This window comes from Entelurus aequoreus, linkage group LG11 (assembly GCF_033978785.1).
Source record: "Entelurus aequoreus isolate RoL-2023_Sb linkage group LG11, RoL_Eaeq_v1.1, whole genome shotgun sequence".
In the NCBI taxonomy this organism is placed as follows: Eukaryota; Metazoa; Chordata; class Actinopteri; order Syngnathiformes; family Syngnathidae; genus Entelurus; species Entelurus aequoreus.
The window spans coordinates 74,750,009-74,769,162 of record NC_084741.1 but is presented as its reverse complement, the minus strand read 5'-3'; the positions used below and the strand labels follow the sequence as shown (position 1 = coordinate 74,769,162).

The following is a 19,154-nucleotide window of genomic DNA, read 5'->3' as shown; positions in this document are numbered from 1 at the left end:
CATTATGCCTCATTTGTAGCTATATTTGAGGTCATTTAGTTTCCTTTAAGTCCTCTTAATTAAATTTATATCCAATGACACATGTAATATGGCTTTTAATTTTTTGCGGCTCCAGACAGATTTGTTTTTGTATTTTTGGTCCAATATGGCTCTTTCAACATTTTGGGTTGCCGACCCCTGTCCTATACTCTACTGCTACATGGTTGCCGAATATAAATGAAGCTAGTTCCGACGTGGGCAGCCGGCTAATAATCGATGTCCAGAATGATTTCCGTGTTTAACCAAAATATTTATTAACAGACAGTCATGTAAATTATACTCACTTTGTAACAAGAATGGAAAATAAACGTGAGCAAACAAATCATAGCCTGACATAGTCAAAAACTGTTGCGCCTCCACTCAGCAACACCTGAGCAGGATCCCAGCCCCTCCCTAAGTAGACTGCCACTTGGCCTTGAGCCAACCCCTTTAGTGACGTATGAGTTTGACGGACAGAAAAAATAAATGGCTCTAACAATATATATATATATATATATGAGTAACAGAGGAGCTTGAACACCCTGCGCCATTTAAATCCCCTGTATGGGAGCATTTTGGCTTCCCTGTCAAATACAATGATGAAATTGTTATTATATATATATATATATATATATATATATATATATATATATACCGGTATATATATATATATATATATATATATATATATATATATATATATATATACAGTGTATATATAATAATAATAAAGAAGCCACATGTGATTGCAACCCAGCTCTCTGCACACACACACACACACGCACGCACGCACGCACGCACGCACGCACACGCACACACACACACACACACACACACACACACACACACACACACACACACACACACACACACACACACACACACACACACACACACACACACACACTAGTTTCTAAGTATGATTCTATAACTGACAATCAGAGTGCTTGGCAGCTAATTGCTGTCTAATCCACAGGTGTCAAACTCAAGGCCCGGGGGCCAGTTCTGGCCCGCCACACCATTCTATGTGGCCCGCAAAAGCCTGGGAATTTTTTTTAATTTTTTTTTTACTAAATGCATTCGTTCTTTCAATTTTGACAGAAAAAATGCATATTTTAAAATTATCTGATCATGCCATTTATATTATTATATACCGTATTTTTCGGACTATAAGTCGCTCCGGAGTATAAGTCGCACCGGCCGAAAATGCATAATAAAGAAGGAAAAAAACATATAAGTCGCACTGCAGTATAAGTCGCATTTTTTGGGGGAAATTTATTTGATAAAACCCAACACCAAGAATAGACATTTGAAAGGTAATTTAAAATAAATAAAGAATAGTGAACAACAGGCTGAATAAGTGTACGTTACATGACGCATAAATAACCAACTGAGAACGTGCCTGGTATGTTAACGTAACATATTATGGTAAGAGTCATTCAAATAACTATAACATATAGAACATGCTATACGTTTACCAAACAATCTGTCACTCCTAATCGCTAAATCCGATGAAATCTTATACGTCTAGTCTCTTACGTGAATGAGCTAAATAATATTATTTGATATTTTATGGTAATGTGTTAATAATTTCACACATAAGTCGCTCCTGAGTATAAGTTGCACCCCCGGCAAACTATGAAAAAAAACTGCTACTTATAGTCCGAAAAATACGGTACTGTATTGCAAAACTATTTTGTGTGATAAAAACAAATAGTTAAATATCTGCTTGTCACCTTTATTTATGGTTTTAAACCAAGTTATACATAAAAAAATATATACTGTAATAATCAAATGCATATGCATTTCGATGAATCATGATTAATCGCAGGTTATTACCCGCATGCATAATGTAAATTCATTTTAAAAACGCGGCCCTCTGAAAGCAGCCATTACTGCGATGTGGCCCTCAATGAAAATGAGTTTGACACCCCTGGTCTAATCATTCTGAAGCCTCTCAGCTGCAGAATCTACGGTTATAAAAACGTTCTCCAAATAGTTTTGTGTGTCCGACCATTGAGCCACAAAAGCAACATCCTGGAATATGTCATGTTGGAAAAACACTCTTCACCACAGAATGGTGACTGTAGGCTATTTTACACTCACATCCACAAAGTGCTCGAAAAACATCCTTCCTGCTTTCCCCAACATACGGTCAGGCGTCAACACTAAGAACAAAAAATATACGACCTTTGATGTATCATGTTGTATGCTTGCATGTTCGAAATAAAAATAAACTCAAACTCAAAAAAGGAGGCCTCTTAGCATTAAAAGTTCTTTGTTTGTACATCTAAGAAAAATAAGCATATATTCAATGTATTAAATAAACAATATGTGATGTTCCACACTCAAATGACAAACATGAATCGCTGTGCTTTTTTTTTTTTTTCTTCTTGTCATTTCATGTAAGTTTTTCCCATTTTCAAGGCTTCATTAAAACAATAAAGATATGATATAATAATCAATAGATGCAATCTCACTGCAATAATCATGAGAATAACTCAGACTGGTCAATCATTTTGTGGTATTGACATAAAAATAACAGTACAGAACAGCGCTGACGAAAACAAAAATAATAAGATTTTCAAGTAGTCACATCCAGATAAATACAAACATTTTTGATGAAACAGTACTGATGAAAAACTCATTGCATTTTAGATAAATAATGGTGACCATACACAGTGTCAATGTAGTGTGGCTATACTGCATCGCATTTGCTCAATAAGACAACCTGCTGCTAAATCAAGAGGTGGCTGTTAAATTTGCATTCCAGGAGACACCTAAACAAATCAAAAACTGTTTATGTGACAAAAGAGGGGCTATTGCATTAAAATAAATGGGACGGTTAATGTTAAAGGTGAACACAAATTAGCAAAAATTGCAAAAAATATCAAACATTTTTTTATATCTACTTTCTAGAAGTGGAGACGTCCGTGTTGAAAAAACAAAACAAACAGAACCAAATTCCCCACCTTATCTAAAGGCCACTGAGGCTTCCTTCACTAATTAATAAAGACTTGGCAAAATAAACATAATTAAGATTAAGATTAAAGTACCAATGATTGTCACACACACACTAGATGTGGTGAAATTTGTCCTCTGCATTTGTCCCATCCCCTGGGAATCAATCCAAATATTTCCAAGTAATCCTGTTTAAACACACATTTTCAGATACATCCGTCTGGTACTGAGACCTGTTCCTAATATTTTGACCATAACATTTACATAAATTAGGACTGTTGGCATGTCACATTTTAGTATATCATATTTCTACACTGGTAATGCCAGCTAAGATGAAGTGATCCACTTGGCATTTTATTCTCTGTTTCTTTGTGTACCATATTAATAGTAAACAATTGGGCATGGGACAACATTATTAGGGACACTTTTGAGTTGAAACCCCAGCATCCTAAATGACCTCCAAAGTGTAATTATGACTGAAAACGACCACAAAATAGATGTATCATGTTCATTTCGCAGGTTGTGTGTCCAATAGACAAAGGGGGTACACCAGGAATATTGAACTAAATTGTTTCGAGGGCCACATTTCCAGAAAGCTAAGGACCGGGGGGCCAGACTCTTCCCTTCACTACTTATTTTGTATATTCCAGAGACTGGAGACCCAACGTTGCCTACAGTTGACATTTGATTCTGGTGTATTTATTTTGTCAGAGTTAAAGGAGCATTCTGCTGTTTTTAAAGGACCTTCTGCAAAAAAAAAAGCTAGACAAATATCATCTACGACTGCATTTTTAACATCTGCTGCAAACATTTTTTTGAGTTGAATTTGCAGCCCATGTGGGTGAAAAAAAAAAGACCTAAAATGGAACCTTGAGGAACATTACTTGTATATCTAAAGAGGTTGGACAAATAACATCTGATTGTATCTGAAGTAAACAAGCTGCAGCAACACCTTACTGACTGTAAATCACAATATGGGAAACCAAGTGTAACTGCCAAAGAGGAGAGGACTTCTAGGGGTGCCTTGAAGAACGCCTCAGTTATGCAAATCAAAAGTTTAAGGTTAAAAAATGAATGCAAGAATCTGCCAATGTGTTTACAGTGGTCCAAGTCCTTCTATACAACAGGAGCACTTTAGCTTTTTTAGGAATTTGCTGCAACAACGTTTGTCTCCCAAGTTTTGAACTGAACTCGGGCCAGATGAAACACCCTGGTGTACATTATTTGAGCTAAACATTAAAGTGTGTCAGGAAACGCAAACTAATTTATTTAGTTGTCTAACAGCACCTTGTTAAAGAGCGACGTGGACAAGACCATCCAGAATCCAGCAAGTTCTAAGGCATCTCTGATTGGTTTATCTCCTGACCAGCATTATATTATATATTATTACACCTGGCTTTCTGTATCATGTGATTCCCAGACATATTATCACTAGTTTGCCCACAACTGAAAAATAAATTTAATTTTATTTCTTACATCATTCTGAAAAACAGTATGGCAGTGTGAAGAACTGGAACTGGAAGAGTCAAACATAGTCAGCAAACCGGTGGCTCCGAAAGAAAACGCTTGAAGACAAAACATATTCTGTAATGTCTGCTGATAAAAAAATATTTGTTTCCCCCCCAAAGTGTTCAATAAACCACGTCCTCTCAAACCATTCGGGGACTTCTCCATACTTCAACAAAGGATTCACACGCGCCAGCGTTTTGAGTTTAGTTGTGTCTTTACACGCCTCAGACACTAGAGGGCGGTGGCGTACATCTCACAGTAAAAAGCAATCCATCGACAGAGAAGTCCAGCACCCCTTGGAAAGGCCACGCCCATTTGGATGAGTGCAAAACTAAGCGACAATCAACGCAGGAGAAGAAGTGGAGAGAAGTTCCAACAAGACTCCGGTTCTGAGACAGCAGAGTGGTCCGTGCCAGAATTCATCGTCTGCAAGATTAAAAACCTTGGAGGGTCAGTGAGTCCGAGCTTAATGACAACACAAATGGCCGTGTTCACTGCCATCCCCTGTCTTGACCGGCGTGTGCGTTGGACTTCACAACATCCACAGCACCCCAAAAAGAATCCAATAAATCAGCAGTATCTGGCCGACTCTTCACAATATAAAAAAAAAAACAACAGCAATGAAACATGAGTCAATTCGTCAGCTTCTTAAAAAAAAAAATCGACCAATATTAACATTCGTTCTGTTCTGGGTCAGAGTCAGGTCAAGTGAAGGGGGCGGGGGGGTCAGGTGATCCGAAGGTGTCATAAGGCCACGACGGTGCATGGGTGTTTGAGTTTACAAGGCAGGACTCCTCTGTTGAGCTGATAGAACTCCACCAACTGGATCAGGTCGGTGAATTTGGTGGCACCGTCGTCAAGGCTGAAGAAGGCTTGGCCGTCCTCCTCAAACTGAGGGCGTTAAGAATGGAAGAGAAAAATATGTCAGTCTTTATCTTTGTTCCACTGTGCAAATCAGTAATGGTGCACGCGCATCATGTGACTAACAACTAGTTGCAATTCTCAGTAGATTCTTCAGAATGTACAGTTGAGGAATTTCTGAAAATGTAATGCAAGACAGCAGTCCAAGGTGTACGGGTTGGGATGTAATGTTAGCAACATTTCATATCAGTTATCATTATAACAGCGCTATTGTTGAATGTGATCAAAAAGTACTTATATACACACCGAAATATTTTGACCAGGTTATTTTTTATCAGATAAAATAGACAAACTATTAGAAAACCCACTATTTTACATGTTCTGTGTTTCTTATGCTTCACTATTAGTGTATTAGTCTGAGTATTTTAATGGTTTCATTGGATACGTTTTTATGGGTTTAAATATTGGTTTGTCCTGTAGCACTTTAAGATTTATCTAAATAAAAAGTGCGAAAGAAATACAATCTATTAATATTAGTTATTATATCTAGCGGGCGTTGTTGCATCCTACTTTATTCAGCGGTCCTTGAACACACCGTAAAACACCTGCATCTTAGATTCCTCTGAGTATAGAATGATCACTCTGTTCTAAGAGAGAACAGCTTTTAGGTTCAATGCTCAGACAGCAATGTGTTCATGTAAGTTTATCGTTTATTGAGGATCCCCATTAGCCGACACACAAATGCCAGCCTAGTCTGCCTGAGGTCCTTTTCAAAAGTTCAAAGTAAAATAATAATACACAGATCCCGTTACAAAACATACACAAATCCAATTACAAATAAAAGAAAGGAAAATATTTACATTGTGGTATGTCGTTTCTTAATGGTGGAAGACGTTAATGTTTCTTGTTTTCATGTTAACATTTAAGCTCGCGAGCTGGCACCAGTCAGTCAGTGAGTTACCAAAGTGCAGTTATCAATCACAGTTTTTCGATCATTTGAATTCAAAATGGTAATACAAACTATCGGGAGTTTTACAGTGGTTATCGTCAATAACGCTTATGCTTGCATCCCTAGCCAGGGGTGTCCAAAGTGCGGCCTGAGGGCCATTTAAAGCCCGCAGCAAAGTTTTTAATGGCCCACCGCACATTTTAAAAATACTATTACAAAAAAAACATGGGATAAAAGAGCAAATACAGATGACTTCCTGCTTCTCAAGAACGATACCAATAACCGATTAACTGATTTGAATCAATTATCTTTTCAATTTAGATTTCAGCGTAATTAGTGCACACCTTTCTCTGCCAGGCGTCTTCATAGGTTTTTAAAACACTGTCACAGCTAAACTGGTGTTTTAAATGGCTGATGAAGGGTGATTTTTTTTTTCCTTGTTCGCACAAGATTTGGTGCAAATGGCATGCATATGTCTTACTCTAAAATAGTAAAGAAGTCCCAAACGATAGACGCAATGTTTTTGCTAAGCTGTCTGTCATGGAGCCACGCCCCTCTCAGTTGATGCCACGCCCCCACGTTAAATTTGGGCCAAAAGCCTGACTCTGGAAAAAAAGAAAGATTTGAACCTGAAAAAAAAGTGAAACTGTAAAAAAAAGAGTTTTGACTCTGGGGGGAAAAAAAGTTCAAATATATAAAGGTAAAAAATGAAAATTAACAGCTAATTATTTTATTACCTGAAAAATTAGATTTTTCAGTTTCAGAGTTTATTTTTTCAGGTACAAAACTAATTAAAATTAACATTTTATTTAGTCATATGCAGACTGTAGATATAAATTGAAAACTACAATATTTTTAGTAATTTACATTTGACTTTGTCTTTATGATTATATACATAACTTTTTAAAATTTAATAATATATGCATCTACTTTAACAGCGATTTACAGATGAATATTATTTTGATTGAGACAAAAGGGTGATTATACACTTTTATATTTATTTATAAAACAATTGTTGTATTTTACAGAACTTTCCTGACTGAAACATCCCTAAATTCTGCAACAGTCAGAACTTGAACATAAATGTTCAAGTTTTGCTAAAAAAACAACTTAAATAACGTCAGTACGGTTCGATTTAGTTTGGTTTGGCATTTCCATGGTCAAGGGTCCTGACCTGTACCGCTATGCTTTTCAGCACGCTTGCGTTGGGTAACAGTAAGGAGATATGTTTGGCTTATGCAGAAACACTGTTGATTGGTCGACAGGGAATTGTCACATCCTGTTACAATGGACGGTAAGAAGGGAACATTGATCATGCCGACACACACCTTTGTGGAAAAATAAGCCTGATCGGTAATTAGCCGATGTGGAAAGCATTGCTTAAGTCACATCTTCTGTTTCCTGCTATCTTGCGTTGATAACAGTAAGGAGTTGACAAAAGCACCACTCAGCACTTGAGGGACAAAAATATTTCATTTAAAAAAACTTACCGGTAGAATCTGGAAATGTTTCATTTTCTGGTGATGGCACAAAGTAAGCACAAAAGCCTTCGGGTTACTCTGACTGACTCGTAGCAGAAACAGACTGTTGGAAGAAAAGAGAAGGTCAAAAAGACACTCTGGAGTTTTCATTGTATTTGTGTTGTGTTCAATTACCCGTCTACTTGACCCTGTTGGTGGATAATGCGATGGGATTCTTCTCTGGTTATTCTGCCGTGGAACCACAGCTGGGCGAGGTGGATGACTGACAACAATATTAGAGGGGAAGAAATTATTTAGAAGATAAACTTGGTGAAAAATGTACTTTGTTCACCTTCATATTTACCAGAGTTTAGTGAGGAGTGATGCAGTGGACTGTGGGAGCCCAAGATGTTCATTCGATGATTCCTCTTCTAGGATAAAAATGTCACAAAAACCGACAATATTAGCTTATGATTTGATATGAACAACCATTGCACAACTCAAAATAATAATAACACCTTGAACGTGATCATACAGCATATGACAGTGACCCTTATTTAAATCCCTTGATAAGTCAAATGTCAACAAACATTTACCAGCCACAAAATTAGGCACTGTTGCACAATCTATTGAGATTCAACACAATACATTTTTGAACCGGCATCTTCTAACATAGCTGAATAATTATTCATAAAAAAATCTGTCTTGGTTACCGTACGGTCAACCATTGCACGTTTGCTAATACACGCATGCCATGTGTACATAAATGTGTGTCTGTAGATATGATATGTTTATACTAGGGTTGTTCCGATACAAATATTTTGGTACCGGTTCCAAAATGTATTTTGATACTTAAAATTAATAATAGTATATATTTAAATTTTTTTATAAATAAATAAATAGTCATATTTTGTTTTACTTTATTTTAAATATACTGTATTTGCTTTATTTTAAATAAAAATCTTATGATACATTAAAAAAAAAGTGTTCCTTATTGCAATTAAAGAAGAATTTTGGCATTAAATAAGATAGTGAACATACTAGACAACTTCTCTTTTAGTAGTAAGTAAGCAAACAAAGGCTCCTAAATTAGCTGCTGATGATGCAGTAACATATTGTGTCATTTCCCATTCTATTATTTTGTCTAAATTAAGGGGGACAAGTGGTAGAAAATAGATGGATGGATGGATCTGGTTGCTTCCTGTTGTAACATGTTCTGTTAAAATGTAATAGGCACTTTTTATTCTGTTTGGATACTTAAATTAGTTTTATGTGTAGTGATACTACACATTTTGGTATCAATCCAATACCAAGTCATACATTGGTCATATTTAAAGTCCTACTTTGTCGACATATTTCCTGAGTTTATAAACAATACAAAAATGACAAAAGAATTTATGATATTAACATAATGGATGTAATCATTGTAGTACTATCGACTATGTATGGCTCTTGTACTTGGTATCGTTACAGTCGATGTCTGTGTAGATCCACCCCTGGCATTTGTTTACGTTCAGGAGTGTTAGCTTGCTGTTAGTGGTTAGCTTATTGTATCCTATTACGGTGTTTAGTGAAGCATGTTTAGCTACTCCTCATCCTCTTAAGAAATGTAGTTTATTTGTCGCCATGGAGGCGAGGATTAGTGAGGTAGAAGTAGATTAAAAAAACTGCCGTTTGGGAATGAAGCTATGTTTGCACCGCTTGCAGAACGGCGCTTAAGTTTTTATATCTTTAACACTATCGTTAGTTTTTTAGGCCAAAATATGTTTATTCTACCTTTCCTGTCTCCACACCGTGTCTGCTTGTAATGGTCTGTGCGAATGCTTTGACTTACACGTGCTTTGCTCGTATTACAAGCAACATTAGGACGGCGTGCCGTCTTGTCCGTAAACAAATTTAATAAAAAGTACAGTATTTTTCAGAGGCAGCATAGTACCTATTTCAATTCATTAGTGCCACAGTACTTTTTTAGTAAAGGTATACCATACAACTCTAGTATATACAGTATGTGTGTGTATGTATGTGTATATAAACAGTACATAGTACAGTATTCCTTTCCGCACAACTATTCACTAACCAAAATTATATATGCATATATATATTTGCCTAATTTTGCAAACTTTTTGTTTGGGGAATATATTCAGTCACCTTTTGTAAAAGATTAGGACCTATTACACAAAAATACATCTAATTGTCTTTTCTTTTGTGAAAATGTTTGGTTACCAACTTGATTGCATGCAAATAATTTTTACTTTTTTGTTGGTACTTTAATTTTTCTGTAAACAATTGTACTCTTATGGATATTGTATAATAACTTTGTATGTAATGAATGCAGATCTGTTGTTTAATATTGTTCAATATTCCATGATGCTTTTCAGCCCTTCTCAAATAGTGGGGCGGGCCCCCCTGGGAGGGCGTGGTGTGATGCCAGGGGGGGCACGTATGACCTTGGCGAACAAGCTTTTTTTGCCGAACCAGAATATGATGAAGCATATGTAGCACTTGGCTTCACTGTAACCACGGTGGAAGGTGAAGAAAGACCTGCGTGTTGTTTCCTTTAATGTTAATAAACCTAAAATGTTATGCAGAGGTATAGTTACAACAATTTTATAGACAAATTATAGTCACAGTGGGGAATGGAAGTAAAATGTATTTAAAAAATGTATCCAGCAGATGGCAGAAGACGATTATAAAAAACTAACAGTATCTGCGCAACTTTGATGCAGGTAGTGAGTGTGCCTTACACTTATTGCCTTACATCCATCCATCCATTTTCTACCGCTTGTCCCTTTCGGGGTTGCAGGGGATTCTGGAGCCTATCTCAGCTACATTCGGGCGGAAGGCGGGTTTATCCATCAATAATAGCAAAACTACATAACAATCATTCTGGCAATTATCATGTATCACTTTTTTTTTTTTACTTTTCCTCTTTCATATCTCTTTAATTGTTCTTTTGTCAGTATACATCCAACTTTGTATTTAGTGGCACAATTCAACTTTCTCTTGTCCGCCATTGTTCCTTGTCTTACGTTCTATGGATTGTTTTAGAATCTTTAGATTGAATATTCCTAACTTAGGTACAGATGCACATTAAAATAATGTTTAAAACAAGTCTATTTGGCGGTGTATCAGTCTGCGGAATCCAGTGCCCAAACAAAGATTCCCAAAACTCAATCCGCGCTTTTTTTATTGACTACGACTGCAACATAATCCACCATGGCGCCAAAAAAGGGCAAGAGCTTTGATTTTTTATTTTTTTTATTTTATTTTTTTTAAAAAGGTGGCGTCTGCCTGGCTCTCCCTTTTTCTCCTTCCTATCTTCTCATTGTCATTTTCGCCATCAAGATAAAAGTGATGTGAAATTGTCATTAATACATTTCATTTGTCATTGAAACTTATTTTATATTAATTCTGCATGCTGAACTTTAATTATTATTTATAAAATGTGTCAATATTTTTGTATTAATTTGATTTACTTTATTTTTATTACTAGAAGAATTGCTTTAGGTTTTATACACATTAGTTTTCATCCAACCTTTTGGAATGGATTACTAACAAAAACCGAGGTACCACTGTATTTTATAGTTACATTTAATAATTGTTAAACCGATAAGTCAGTCCACACTAATTTAGTTATTTTAAAAATTAATGATGAAACTCACCCTCCACGCATGTCCCTCCTCCATGGCGGCGCTCTGAGCTTCCACAGGGTTGTCGATTACCCGGCCTATTGTTCCCGAAAAATCCATTGCCACGAGGGAGTTCTCAGACACACTTCGCTATTAAGGGAGGGGGTAGACGTTAGAATCAAAATAAGGAGTGTCCCGGTGCGGACATGCTAAACAGACTTGTCAGCATTTCAAAGTAATGGTATTAAGTCTTAAGAGTTTATAGATGTCAGACTTAGAAAGCTTTAGCTGTTCCTGTAATGAGAGAAACATACCACGGGTGCTGAGAAGTGTGAAAGCAGGGTTTTTCTTTGCTGGGGAATCTTGTAATTTTGGTACAATATAATCCCGTACTGTGAAGAAAAGAAAACATAAGTCCTACTCGATGAGTGCATGGCAAAGAGGAACAATATGCAGACATCTTTTTTTAAAGCCCAAATTCATGGAACACAACAGAGTTTTCTGTTACAGTGTTCTTATGTCACTACAGAAATCGTATCATTGTGAGCAACATTTCGGATAAAATAGGAGGGGTAGAAAAATCAGCACATATATCTTTTACAGATCTTTCTCTCCAATGTCCTTCAAATTGTTGTCAAGTTTATGCTGATTAATCCATCATTATTATGAATCCAATTAAAAATTTGGACGCAATTAACCCATCTGCTTTGTAAAATGACTCAAAATCTCAGAACATTAATGTGGATAAATAATGTTAAAGACGATGAATAAACATGGTAGGTGCTTATATATTTCCTTCTTTCTTGAATGTTTTTTCTTGTGCAAATAAAACATGATTAATATACTGTAGATTACAAATGAATACAATTGTGATTCATCGAATGTAATGTACAGCAACCATGTGATTAATCGGATTACAATTTGTAATGGTTTTACAGCCCTAGTAAATTAACACATTTACTTGTGGTTAAGGCTTTGTTTCAATGCATGGGGTAATACATTGGTTTTTCATTTCAACACATATTAACGTATCGGTAAATGTGGCAATCCTGTACATAGATATGACATATTTTTATGTTTGAGTACCATTTTTAATTACGGTCTTAAGCAAATACAGCTGTTTTGAGATAAGCGCTGTCTCTCAACAAATTGTTATGCTTGAAGTTGTAAGCAAAAATTCCCCAACAATAGCTGGTGAAGCCAATGACACAGAGAACCACTTAAGATCTGACCAAAACATCTGGTCTTACTCGCTAGCATTAGTTCATAGCTAGAGATTGACATAACTTTGTTTTCCAACCATGCGAAGGAAGAAAGGGAGTATGAAGGACAGTGCTGAAAAGAAGAAATGGATTATTTCATTAAATTAAAGAAATAAATCATCAAAGACATGTCAGCGTGTCGCTAACTTGGCAAAGCAATTCGAGCGTATCACTGCTAGTCTGCACCACACTGAAACAGATTGAGTCAAATGCCAACAAAGAATGTTAAAAAATATCTAAATGGTGGACATTTATCCATGAAAATATGAACAAGCTACTGATGGTTTGACAGCGAAGCAGCTAGAAGGAGATACAGTGCAGTAGAAGTCATGTTTGATAAATGCTGTACATTATTATTACATTACTTCATAAAACTACTGTAGTTATTAGTACATTATATTGTATTGTTTTATATACAATATTCCTTGTCTAATAGTTTATTTTTTAAAGGCATGTTACATGTTAAAATTGTGCTGTTTCAGGGGATAGTGGGCAAGCAACAATTAAATTAATTGTAATTAATTTAAAAGGGAGACAAAGTGTTTTGATTAAAGATCTACGCCACAGAACCAATTAAGCTTGTAAATTGAGCTACAACTGTAATTTGTTTGGTAACTCAAACAACCTTATTTTTTGGATTATAAATCGCAGTTTTTTCCATAGTTTGGCTGTGGGTGCGACGTATACTCTGGAGCGATTTATGTGTGAAATTATTAACACATTACCGTAAAATATAAAATAATAGTATTTATCTCATTCGCGTAAGAGACGAAGCAAATGGCAGCAATCGTCACACACACGTCAACCAATAAGAATTCGGCGGGGGAGGGTCATGGCAGAAGTGCATTGTGGGTCATGGGATGCTAACTGCTATATGCTGTATGCTACTGCCGCAGCTATTAAAATGGATCACATCAACATTGGCGGTAACTTATAAAAACTGAGAAGGACTGAACAAAAATGGCACTGAAAAGGAAATCATATACTGCAGATTACAAGCTGGACGTAGTGAAATATGCAGCAGAGAACGGCGATCGAGCAGCAGAAAGAAAGGACATACCAGAGGCGACACCGGGGAGGAAGATTTCATCGGATTTAGCGATCGGGAGTGACAGATTGTTTGGTAAACGTACAGCATTTTCTGTATGTTATAGTTATTTGAATGACTCTTGCCATGATGTGTTGCGTTAACATACCAGGCACGTTCTCAGTTGGTTATTTGTGCGTCATATGGCGTACACTTATTCAGCCTGTTGTTCACTATTCTTTTTTTTTTTTTAAATTGCCTTTCAAATGTCTATTCTTGGTGTTGGATTTTATCAAATACATTTCCCAAAAAAATGCGACTTATACTCCAGTGCGACGTATATATGTTTTTGTCCTTCTTTATTGTGCATTTTAGGCCAGTGCGACGTATACTCCGGAGCGATTTATAGTCCGAAAAATATGGTAGATATAAATAATTGTTCTGTCTTCATGGTTTGGTCTTTGTTCTCCAACCTACTGAGTCTTACAAGAAAAATATATCAATGTAATGTTTGTACCTTAAACAATCTAAACGCGGTCATCCAACATGTCCTGCCTTGTTCATCTTCAGCGCACAGAATTCTTAAATCCTTTAACTCCCCTCTGCATTTGTTGGGCTGCGGAGCAACATAAACAGAGTTAACACAGAATTTCATTCTTTGAAAAAATAACATCTCAATGTGTGATGTAGTAGAAAGGTAATTAAAATAATTTTGAAATAAGGGTCATCCGCTGCAGTATCTAATAAATGTATGCATGGCAAAGGCCTCTCGTGAGAGCAGGAGTTCAACTAAAGGTTATCTTTCCCGCTGCTTATGATATTTCACTCGAGCTTCACTCTGTTATCTGACACTCACCTTGATACAGAACTCGTAGTCTTTGGGTGCACCGTGCTGCTTTTTGCCTGTGATGACAGTGAAGATGTTACTGTCTTCAAGGTCTGCTAGGAAATGGAGATGTCTGGGCTCCTGGAGACACAAATAATTAATTTGTCAGATGATGACAGTGACTGAAATCGCCTGAAGTTACACACAAAAGACAGCAGAAGCAGAAATATGCTTAGCATTGCTATTATGCGAAAATATGATCTACTCTGCCATTCTTCAGTGACATTGATGTGTTATTACAGCACAATTACAGAGTAAAATACAACAAACTTAATTCTGAGTTACCTTTGAGGTTCCTTTTGTAGAACAGTAGAGTCCTGAGCGCCGCAGGAACATGTAAACTTTCTTCCACGACTTTCGGCCCACCTCCTTCACATACAGATAACCCTGGATTTCAGGACAACTACTGGTTGCTAGGAAGTTCTGAAGAGAGGAAATAGAGGTTAAAGCACGACATTGGTGCACATAGAACACAGATATTTAACTAAATTGTTTTGGGGGCCACATTTTCAGAAAGCTAAGGACCATGGGGCTGGACTTCTCCCTTCAATATTAGTCTTATTTTGTATATTCCGGAGAACCAACGGACCTATACAGTGGAAATCTGATTTTGGTCTATTTATTTTGTCAGAGTTACAGGAGTACTTTGCTGTTTTTAAGAATATTCTGTAAAAATTTAAGTCTCACACACATTTTTTGGACTGAACTCACGGGTCGCCAGTTGAATAGCACAAGTGATGAAAAAGAGAGGACCTAAAATGGAAAGTTGTGGAAAACCACTTGTAAAACTAAAAAAGTTGAACAAGGACTACTGACTGCATCTGGATGAAACAAGAAACGGTAACACCTTAGTTACATAAATCACATTATGAGGAAAATGTTTAACTGGCAAAAAGGAGAGGACTTAAATCTGTGCCTTGAGGAACGCCCCAGTTATGTAAATCACAAGTTTGGACGCCGGTGTTCTATGTTTGCTACCAATGGTAAATGTCAATGCAAGAATCTGTCAATGTATTTACACTTGTCCAAGTTCCTGTATACAACAGGAACACGATAGTCTTTATAGGAATTTGCTGCAAAAATGTTTGTCTCCCAAGTTTTTAACTCAACTCGGGCCAGATTTGGACCCCGGGCCGTCAGTTGAATAGCCCTGATATAGAAATGTATTCACTCTCTGATGTCCTCTAAAGCATCTTGGTCCCTGGGGTACAGCTTTGCCAACATCTGACACCTCCAAGCTCTCTGTCAGCACTGACCGAATCAATAAATGGTGTCAGACAGAATTCATGTATATTTTAAAAATATAAACTTTACAAAAATACCCCTACTGGGAATTTTTCAGCTTCAAATGTCTTGTAGTTGTCAGAAGTATTCTGTCTCCATGTTTCCAAAAGGGGAAAAAATGACACTGTGGATGTTATTAGAGCTGATTTGGATTCAATGACATGTTGCTGGAAGGCAAACTGTTCCAGAAGACTCTTTAATGTTTAAAGCAAAATGTCTGCCAGTATTTTGGAAAATACCTACAGTCCACCTCAAAAGTTTCAAAGGGGCACCTTCACATGCAAAGTTCATAAATAAGATGTGTTATTGCCGCTATGTGTTGACATGCAGCCTGTGTATCATGGCAAATATTACAAACACCTGCTTGAGCGAGGAAATGTCCACTTTGGATGAGGCTACCACTGCAACGGTGCTGTGTTTCGGAAAAGTCAAGGCAGTGAGAATTCCTGACACAACTCTGGCTCACCACACGGACTTGTCTTTTATGGCGCAGTCTTCATGAAGCATAACAGAGCGGAACGTCAATATGATTAGTAGGGGACTTAAAAGCTTTCTGTGAGTGGCGTGGCTGAACGGATGGTTTCCACTTGTGGTTCGTACTCTGACAGCTCCATTTCACGATAAAGGAAAGAGCAGGACTACCTCATCCCATTACGACTAAAGCTTTCCAAATTCACAAAGGAATGTTGTTTTTTTGTCCGTTCCATATATTTTGAATACCGGAACATGGTGTTGTGCCAGGCATACACTGTAAGCATTGGAGCCACAAGCCAGTTTGCACAGTGCAAACACACGCTAGGCTGGTATGGTGTGTAGGGACTATTTCTGACTGCTTAATTCCATCTGTCACACATGTGCGGCCCGTGTTGCGTGTGCCGAGACAGTCATGTGTCAACAGGGGATCAATGGTAGTTATTACAGCAGGCATTGACGAGACACACTGTCTCTAGGTCAGGGGCGAGGTATGTCAGCTTGATTGTGCAGTGTGTGTTTTTGACTTGCAGGTAGACTGTAATGAATGAGTGTGTACATAATGCGTGTGTGTGTGTGTATGTGCGGGAAGAGAAGTAGAGGCTGACAGACAGCATATTTGGTACAGTGTGTGTGTGGGGGTGGGGATGTGTGTGTGTGTGTGTGTGTGTGTGTGTGTGTGTGTGTGTGTGTGTGTGTGTGTGTGTGTGTGTGTGTGTGTGTGTGTGTGTGTGTGTGTGTGTGTGTGTGTGTGTGTGTGTGTGTGTGTGTGTGTGTGTGTGTGTGTGTTTGCAATATGCACCTGCAGGAGCTGCGATGGTGGGATCGGACGACTGGTTTCCTGGCACCATGCAACCATGTGCTCAGGGAAAAATGTCTGGTAGAAGGAAATAAAAAAGATGGTGAGTGACTAAAAGAAAAAAAGAGAGAAGACTAGCCACACTCTCAAAATTAGACATATATATAGCTCTCTGATTAGTGATCAGGAGCAGGTGAGCGTCCTGACCACTAACCAGAGGCAGGTGCAAGCATTTGGTGTCCATGGCAAAGAAGGGAGCATAAGAACGGAAATGAACACTAAACTGAAGAGATATGACCAAACTAAACATCACAAACATGACCTAGACAAGGGGCCATGACAAACACTAGTACAAAGTGATATAAAGTAGATATTTATTAACCTGCCGCAATAAAATGTGTTTCGCTCATAGACAATACTTATTATCAGTTGTATTTTAAATAGGGCATACTAATGCCCGTAGTAGTTTAATTAGAGTAAAAGGCAATTTATAGGTCATCCATCCATCAATCCATCCATTTTCTATCGCTTGTCCCTCTCGGAGTCGCGGGGGGGGGGGGGGGGGGGGGGGGCTGGAACCTATCCCAGCTGCACTCGGGCGGAGGGCAGGGTACACCCTGGACAAGTTGCCACCTCATCGCAGGGCCAAAACAGATTGACAGACAAGAGTCACAATAACATTCACACACTATGGCCAATATATTGGTGCCAAACAGTCTATCCCCAGGTGCATGTCTTTGGTGGTGGGAGGAAGCCGGAGTACACGGAGAGATCGCACGCATGAAACCAGGACCTTCTCAATGTGAGGCACGAGCGCTAACCATTGCGCCACTGTGCTGCCCTTAAATCTGCCTTTTTTGTCATTACATTCACCCATTTATATTTAGAGCCAATATTAATAATAATATGAATAATAATGTGTTACACAAATAATAATTTGTGATTATGGCCATCATGTCTATTCTATTAACTTGTTTTATCATTTTTATTGTCAATTTTATCCTTCAAGATTTTACTTACTCTAGTGTATTAAGCTTTTATTCTCTGTAATTATGGATTCAAGCACACGATTACTTCATCCTGACACTGTAAACTATTCAAGAGGTTCCTGCTATGTGAAGCACTTTGGGCTGTATTGGATTAGGGCAGGAATCAGCAACCCAAAATTTTGAAAGAGCATTTTGGACCAAAAATACACAAAAAAAAAATCTGTTTGGAGCCGCAAAAAATTAAACGCCTTATGTAAGTCTTATAATGAATGCAACATGTAAGTGTATATATTAGCTACATTAAAATACTATCAAAATGACTGTGTTGCAGTCTGACGCAAATCTTCGTTGACAGAAATGTTATATTCATTCTACACATTTTTACAACATTAGTAAAACGGAGGCTTCTCAGAGGGTGAGATAACTCCTGGAAATTACTGGCTTAGAATGGCCAAAGCTGGGTAACGTTTGCTGTGGTCTCTAACAAAATTGTACACAAACAACTATCAGAAATTCAACCAATATTACATCCAGATAATGTGTCATAAGACATGAAAATATAAATTAAATACACAAAGGACATAAGTAAAGGAGATTAAATTAGCTAAAAAATACTTACAAACAAGGCATAATGATGCAATATGTACAAACAGCTGGCCTAAATAGCATGTTAGCATCGATTAGCTTGCAGTCATGCACTGACCAAATATGCCTGATTAGCAGAGGTGGGACCAAGTCATTGCTTTGCAAGTCACAAGTAAGTCTCAAGTCTTTGCCCTCAAGTCTCGAGTCAAGTCCCGAGTCAAGACAGGCAAGTCCCGAGTCAAGTCCAAAGTCAAGACTGGAAAGTCTCAAGTCAAGTCACAAGTCCTGCATTTTGAGTTTCGAGTCCTTTCAAGTCCTTTTGACCACAGACTAATATTTTTACACAGATTGTGTATGCTTTTAAACCGCTGTATTTATTTATTAAAACAAGTGCATTTGAAATAGCAGGAAAGAAAATAGTACTGACATTGCAATTCATAATAGCACTATTAACCAGTCATTTT

At 37.4% G+C, this 19,154-nt stretch overlaps 1 protein-coding gene across 5 annotated transcripts in view; it reads right to left on the bottom strand.

Annotated features, from left to right (window-relative positions):
• Positions 1–759: 759 nt before the first annotated feature.
• The window catches only part of LOC133660468 (growth factor receptor-bound protein 10-like), a 41,228-nt gene continuing 22,833 nt past the window's right edge, over positions 760–19,154 (bottom strand). For 2 of the 5 annotated variants that reach the window (XM_062063991.1, XM_062063987.1), the window contains exons 4-13: positions 17,120–17,194; positions 14,848–14,985; positions 14,533–14,643; positions 14,194–14,292; positions 11,702–11,779; positions 11,421–11,537; positions 8,111–8,189; positions 7,954–8,041; positions 7,789–7,882; positions 760–5,379 (exon numbers count right to left, since the gene is read on the bottom strand). In XM_062063991.1, coding sequence (XP_061919975.1) covers positions 5,233–5,379; positions 7,789–7,882; positions 7,954–8,041; positions 8,111–8,189; positions 11,421–11,537; positions 11,702–11,779; positions 14,194–14,292; positions 14,533–14,643; positions 14,848–14,985; positions 17,120–17,194 — 1,026 coding nt within the window. In that variant the 3' untranslated portion in view covers positions 760–5,232. The remainder of the gene's footprint in view (positions 5,380–7,788; positions 7,883–7,953; positions 8,042–8,110; positions 8,190–11,420; positions 11,538–11,701; positions 11,780–14,193; positions 14,293–14,532; positions 14,644–14,847; positions 14,986–17,119; positions 17,195–19,154) is intronic. The other 3 variants (XM_062063988.1, XM_062063990.1, XM_062063989.1) reach the window with 3 other exon arrangements.